Raw genomic sequence first — 7,816 nt, forward strand, 5'->3', positions numbered from 1 at the left:
ACGCACACACACGTTCTGTTATCACACACACACTTGCAGACTCTCGCACACGCACAGATATCCTCTCCCTTTTTCACTCTCCTGTCTTAGAAAGAACTTTTCCCCCACCACCTCCTCTTCCGGTCTTTTCACAATGTAACCTCGTGGGCATCGGTACCATTTTCCTCTTTCTCCGTTCTTCCATTCTCCGAACTTTCCATCTTTCCGACGAAGGGCTACGCCCGAAACGTCATACACTCTCTCTTTCCTTTCCTGAGCGTCCAATAACACTATCCATATCACGTCCTCACTTTGTTGTTTTTTTGTTTTTTTGTTATTGTTTTTTTTAACTATATATATATAACTCACATTCATTTGTAAAATGTATGATGTTATTTTTCTAGGTTGCAACTGTTGTTCCAATGATTGACAATAAGCCACCACCGAATTTCATGCACTTGCATTTGAAAATGAAGAAACTTCAGGTAAGACAATTTCAGTCATAACATCTTTTCAGATATAGGGTATATATTATATATTTGTGAACGGTTTGTATTTGTATCAGTTCTTTATTTTATTTTTACTAATTTCAGTGTTTGGACTGCCGCTATATTGGGGCAGCTCCATCACCGGGCACACTTCAATATATATACCATACGGTTGATAATTCAAAGAAACCCACGACACGAAAATCGACAGTTAGCATTTTTTTTCTCAACTCATATATTTTTCATGCTGACTTTTCATCTCAATTGGCGGTGTAGCTAGAGTGTCTGTGTCGTCTGGAGCTGTCCTTGAGTTTGCTTGCTTTCCTCCCTGCCGCCATGTTTAAACATGTTTATAAAACAGTCTAAAAAATGCCACCCCATAAAAGGCCTATTAGGAATTCAGTCTATCAGTCTGAAGAAGTCCAAAGTACTGGACCAAGGTGCCAAGCTTGAGGTAGTCCATGAATTCCCTACCTCGGCTCTACCATCGCTGATGACCTCTGCCTGGACCCTGAGATCAACAGGCGAATTGGACAAGCATCCTCTACATTTTCCAGGCTCACAAATAGAGTCTGAGTGGCCGCAAACACCAAGAGTGCTGTCTATAAGGCATGCGTCCTAAGTACGTTACTTAACGGCAGTGAGACCTGGAGCCTTTGCTCCAGACAGGGGCGGCGTCTCAACCTCTTCCACCTTCGTAATTTGAGACGCATCTTGGATCTCAAGTGGAACGACCACATCACTAACACCGAAGTCCTCAACCGCACCAAGATATCCAGCATATTCACCCTGCTCCAGCAGCGTCGTTTGTGCTGGCCCTGTTATGTACATCGCATGCAGGACGGGAGGGTCCAAAAGGCCTCCTGTATGAGGAATTGACCACCGACACAAGAGCACGAGGACGACCTCATCTTCGTTTTAAGGACGTTTGTAAGAGGGATATGAAGTCGCTTGATTTGGACGTCTTGAGATGGGAGGAGGTTGCAAATGAACGCCTACATTGGCGAAAAATACTGCGAAACGGGAATATAGCGAGCGGAAGAAAAACAGGAACTCACCAGGAAAAAAAAAAAAAAAACACTCATTTGACAGGAAGAAAAACCAGTAGCACCGGCAGAGAGCTCCTTCCAATGCAGTCGCTGTATGCATGACTGCCACGATCAATGCTTTCTGAGTGATTTTGGTTGGTGGAAACTGTGGAAGCCCGTCACATATATGTATGTGTACACATCTGTGTCCTTGTGTTTGTCCTCACTAGTATTTGACAACCTGTGCTGGTTAATTTACGTCCCCGTAACTTAGTGGCTCTACAAAAGATACAGATAGGCTTAAAAAGTAACTAGAGGGGTCGATTTGTTCAACTAAATCCTTCAGGCAGGTGCCCCACCATGGCCGCAGTTCAATGATTGAAGATAGTAAAAGTTAAATACCAAAAATAAAATACAAATTCTCTAATACCATTTAAAATTTTAGACCAAAATTTCATTTCTCAATAAATTCTAATTCTAACTCGCTTGTTTGTAAAATCTTTAGCCAATGAATAATCTTCCTCGTTAATGGATTTCTGGACAGAGTTAATTCAGATAAGAAGTAATATAATAATTTGTGTATTAATGTATATATAGTTGATAAGATTATATTCAACACGTCTTACAGAATTGAAGACAATCATGTCCAATGGTAATCTATCCTCCATTTGTCTCATGTAATAGCAGATGAATAGACGCTCAAAATAACTAAAACCTTCGAAATCAACTGACAGGTATGAACATGAAACATTCAACGCTGGAAAAGCACTATTTGGGTGGTAAGTGAAGACAACAAAACTGAATTAAATTAGAAACAAAATATGCGATGATTTCACAAAAATTGTTTTTTTTTCCACCTTAAAACTCTACATCATTATCATTATTCCTCTTAGTTTTAATTTTTTTCATGCTTCATTTTATTTCATTTTCAGTTAGAGGAAGAACATCTTGCCACCATTGAAAGAGATAATCACAGACTTTTGGAAAGAATGGGTTACATTATGCGAACGCGGGGAAGGATTGACAACCGCAATGATTATTTATATAAGAGGTTGGTAAAAATCAAAAACTTTCATATTGAATTAAATAGCGTACGTCGTCTGAGAACCGAAGATAATTAATCATTTTATGACATGATAACATTATGGTTACTGTTCAGGAGAGCAATGACGTTGATGCTTCACATTTCAATGTCTTGAGGAATCTATTAGTTGTATGATCGATTGTCAAAGCAAGCAAAAAATATTTCATAAATGGAGTTCTTTGCGCATGCGACCATAGGATTACCTAAAAGAAACTGGAATTTTTGTAATATTATTTTATTCACTTAGTTTTACATGTTTACACTTTTGTCGCCTTCAAAGTATTCTCCATTTGAAGCAATGAATCGGTCAAGATACGTTTTCCACTGTCCGAAGTAGTCCTGGAACTCTTGCAAAGTGATACCTTTTAACGCCTCCGTCGTTGTTTTCTTCGCGCTTCCACATCTGCAAGTTCCGTTTCACCAGCTTTCGTCCCCAATGATGACCTTCCAAAAAAGGTCCGGATCAATTTCTATCTGTTCTTTCAGTTCACAACACACATTCATTCATGGCTGCTTTTGATCTTCCGTGAGCAAGCGAGGCACGAATTTTGCTGCAACTCTTTTAACTTGCACTTACTCGCTCAAAATTCGTTGGCAGGAGCTCCAGAACACACCAGTCATATCAACAAGTTCGTCAGTTGTTCGGTGACGGTCCTCCAAGATTGGTTCTTGAATTTTCATGATTTTTTCATTCGTTCGGGAGATCGATGGCCGCCCTGAACGATATTAGTCTTCAAGCAACAAGTGTCCATTCCTAAAGCGCAAGAATCACTCGTAAAGTTGTGTTTTGCTTATGGCAGCGTCCTTGAAAACTGTTTGAATAATGACAACTGTTTCAGCTGCCGTTTTCCCTTGCAGTAAACAGAATTTCTCGGAAGCACGCCGTTCTTTCGTTTCAGCCATCGCAAACATCGACGAAGAGGGAAGAAGCTCTGCAAAACAAAGGTACATAACGTGGCAATACAACCTCATGGTCGCACTGAATCATAAAACCCCATATGATCTTTGCATTTCTATTTTCGACAATGCCTTCAGGTTTGTGGTCGTACTAATTTTTGGCTCTGTCAAGTCCATACTTGTTGCAAAGTGTCCAATGGACAAGCCTGGCTATATTGTCGTGACGTCTCTTATATTCTTTCTGGGCTAGTAGCATACTTTAGCTGGTAATATACCATAAGCTTTCACCGTTTTGTCCACAGATTCTGCACTTATCACTTTCTTCTGTGCTGTCTATTCTGTATTTTATGTAGTTTGTTCTTAGTGCTTGCTCTTGGGCAGCACAGATTAGAGCCTCCGTTTCCGGTTTTAAATCACTTTTAGTCATCCACAGCCATCTTTTTTCTCTGTCTGTCTTATCTTTAACATCCTTATCAAATTGACCATGTATTCTTTTCTTTATTCACCTATTTTCGGTTTCATTCGCTTTCAATTTCTTGTATAGTGCTTTATCTTTGCAATCTTTCATCCTACACAAGCCTAACCTTCTTCTAGTAATGGCAGTTTTGTAGCATTTTTTTTTACATACCATGATATGTTGTTTTCTTCTACTCTAATGCTGTGTTCGCATCCGATCAGTCTTCTTCCCCCTATTTTTCTTAGTACATACAGTCAATCTGTATTACTTTTTGGTGGAGTATCCCATATATAGTCAGCGACTTCCTTGTCTTTCTGTCTAAGCTGTTTAATAAAGTTCTATATTTAAGAGATGAGGAATTATGGACATTATTTAGATTATTTGCATTTGCATCCATCTGCATCTTCATATATCAAAAGAAATAGCTGCAAAGAGCACTTCGTGTGCGGATGGATGGGTGTGTATATATATATGTATGAGTGTGTGTGTGTTTTGATATAAATAATTTATTTTTCTATTTGTTTCTCAGCCTTAATTCCGAGAAGAGACAAAGAGAGCAAATTAGAATTAGTAGAGAAAATAAAGATATTTTACAGAGGATATTGAACCGGCGAGCAGAATATAACCACACGACTTGGCAGAAAGAATGGAAGAAAAATCGTTCATTTTTGAATAATATATCCCATTTTCCCAATGACTGGTGGTCCAGTACGGTAAGTGTATAAATGAAGTGATTATACGTATGTATTCTTTTTTTTCTTTCAGACTTGTATATCTGTTTGAAAATATATATGGTGGTATACGTATGTTTATAGATGCCTAGTTATGTTGTGCTCTTTTGTCATCACAAGACTTCAATTAAAAAAAAAAAAAAATGAAAATGAAATCACAGCTTTCTAAGAAAGGAAAAACAATCTTTATTGAAATATAGATAACACAAGTTATTAGAAACTAAATCATCTACTCTCGATTTTGTTTCTTCATAACTTTCTGGAAAATGGATATTTTTTTAATGAAAATGCCTGTAAGCTGGCGTAGATGACAATTATATCGCAATTTAATGAGAAAAGAAAAAAATTGGTGGGCGGACACATCATGATTGTTTCAAAGTTCTTAGTTTCATTTTGTATACATTCGTGCATTCACTCACACACACACACATATGATGTGTATGTATGTGTGGGCGCCCACCAAATTTGTATATATACTATTTTACAATGAATTTTTTCTACCCACTTACTGATTGAATTGCAAAATATATGTTATTCTTTTGTGCGCGAGTGATGAATATATAAGTAAAGTATGTTCCCAAAATATCTGCTTAAACATTTGGTAACATGACCAAATGTAGTACCATTTGCTACATTTACGATATTTACTTGGTAGACGAAAAAGAGGCTTTCTTGCTTTCCAGGTTGCTTTGAAATCAGCACACTCCTAATGATATGTATCTAAAGTCATTATCATTTTTGTATGAGTTAAGGGTGACGTTGCGTAAGGACAATAGTGTCAAGTTAAATATCCTGTAGTATCTGATTAAGTTCATTTATGTTTTTAAGTTCAAATCATGTGGAGATTTGAGTGTCTTCCTTATCACTGAGTTCGATAAAATAAATAACAATGAAGTACAGAGTTGTCTTAGTAGCATTATAGACCCTCGGGCAAACCAGTGCACTAGGGCCTATAGTATTTATCTATTAACAGGTAGATCAGAACTGGGCAGAACTGTGAGGCCTCCAGGAAACAGTCTAGTGTGACCATACCTTAAGACGGCATTGATCACTGTCCCACTGCCAAAATAGGAAGCATCGAGCCAGTGTAAGAAATCATTATATCACACGATAGATCAGTGGTTCTCAACCGGGGTCCATGTAATATTTTAGGGGTCCACAATAGTATTTTAAAAGACCCTAAAGAAATTTTGCTTTAAATGTATGTGTAAAAATTAACACTTCCTTCTCCAAGCCAAGATTCGAAACCGAATCTAAGAATTCTCGGTCGTCCAAACCACCACGATCAACAGGCGCGAAAACAGGTTTTCTTTGTCCTGTCAAAAAGTGATTGATCATCTCCCTTTAACCTTCGATCTAAGGCCATGTCAGGCGAAGTTCAAATGGACAGGAGCTGACATATTTAAATACAAACTCTGCTGCAGTATGTCTGTCCTTCTAGCTGCTACGATTCTTATAAATTCAGTGGTCAACAAGACAGAAAAGAGAGAATGCCCTAGCAGCCAAACGAGGAACGTCTACGCCACGACAGCTTTTCTCAGAGACCAGAGCAATGTACGTAATTCATCTGAGACAGTAGTCTACCGTGGAACTTCGAACATTGCTCTGGTCTCTGAGAAAAGCATGTCTATGTGTGCAAGGTAGATACACATATGGACGCACACATACACATGGAGATGGAGAGAGAGAGAGAGAGAGAGAGAGAGAGAGAGAGAGAGAGAGAGAGAGAGAGAGAGAGAGAGAGAGAGAGAGAGAGAACCACAACATTGGCAAGCTAAACATGGCCTTTGAAAGACAGAATCAAATATAACAATGAATGGAAAATGTTTGTGAAGTTAAAAGCGTGTATAAATGGAACCAATAAGTGAAGCCTTTGTCTCAGAGGATACAAATTCTACTAAGCATCCTAAAACCTACCTGAACTCTAGAATTGAAGTTTTACAAATTGTCCTCACATATACAAGTACACACTAGCCAAAAGGGAAACCATATCTCCTGATTGCAAACCACTGTGAAGGATATCTTCTCATACACTCCCTTCTTTCTTATCAACAAAGAATAACTGGACATAAACCAATAAGTTGAACGAAAGTACTTTATGGTATATTGCTTAAAGTAGTTAAGATGAACTTAGCCATTTTGATTATTATACAATCAATGAAAATAAGTATCATACAATTTACTGAAATCAATTAAAAATCCTTGAGTATGATACCCCAGTGTTGTAACTGCAGTACAAAGATGGAAATTACTGAATGAATAAAAAAAGATATACATACACCCAAGAGAAGTACAGTTTTCTTTCGGGGGGCGGTGTACAGAAGAGTGAATTAAAATATTAAAATAATTCAGAAAAATTAGTCAGAAGTAATGTAGGTATCATTTCTTAACTTATTTATAAATAGGTGTAAAATGTCTGTGAAATTTCCGAAGGAAATAAAATACTGCTTAACTCTTTATGTCTTTGTTGAGCAGTAATTTCATTCCCTTGGGAAAATTCCAAGACCTTTTATACTTGTATATAAATAAACTAAGAAAACAATAATCTCATCATTTCTGACCAATCTTCTTTAATGTGTGTGTGTGTGTGTGTGTGTAAGTCAAGCTAACAGTTCCCCATGAAAATAATAATGGTGTACTGCACTGACTTGGAAGAATGGCTGGCATGAACACCACCAAATGCCTGGATGTTGTTTGGAAGGTGGTATATCATCTAATCATCTAATGGTTGCAGTGGAATACCAGGAAGTAGTTTGAGGCAATGATAATTGCTGCTGTTTGTGAATCATCATAAAACAAATTCCATTATGAAAGGTAAGCAGGCCACAGTTGAAAAATCAAGTCACTGGATTTGGCTAAAAAGAGATGATGGGATGTGGCTAGGAAAAAAATTGGGTCAAAGTTGATAACCAGTTGATCGATCAAGTAGGTCCTCACATCATACAGTGGAGCCAGTGCACAATAAATCCACCAAAATAGTATGCTTTCTCCCCTGGTGATCCTTTCAGCCCCTAGTGCCCAGTACAAGGAGATTTTTAACTGGGAACACTTGCATCTACAAGTTGTTTGCAAATAAACTATGTGTGTGTATACACACACACATACACACACACACACACACACACACACACACACACACACACACACACACA

General features: G+C 37.9%; 1 protein-coding gene across 1 annotated transcript in view; it reads left to right on the forward strand.

Moving 5' to 3' along the window:
- The window catches only part of LOC106876822 (sperm axonemal maintenance protein CFAP97D1), a 36,555-nt gene that overhangs the window by 27,249 nt on the left and 1,490 nt on the right, over positions 1-7,816 (forward strand). Inside the window, exons 2-4 of the mRNA XM_014925537.2 lie at positions 384-464; positions 2,428-2,546; positions 4,463-4,646. Coding sequence (XP_014781023.1) covers positions 384-464; positions 2,428-2,546; positions 4,463-4,646 — 384 coding nt within the window. The remainder of the gene's footprint in view (positions 1-383; positions 465-2,427; positions 2,547-4,462; positions 4,647-7,816) is intronic.

The sequence above is a fragment of the Octopus bimaculoides genome, chromosome 5 (assembly GCF_001194135.2).
Source record: "Octopus bimaculoides isolate UCB-OBI-ISO-001 chromosome 5, ASM119413v2, whole genome shotgun sequence".
Taxonomy (NCBI): domain Eukaryota; kingdom Metazoa; phylum Mollusca; class Cephalopoda; order Octopoda; family Octopodidae; genus Octopus; species Octopus bimaculoides.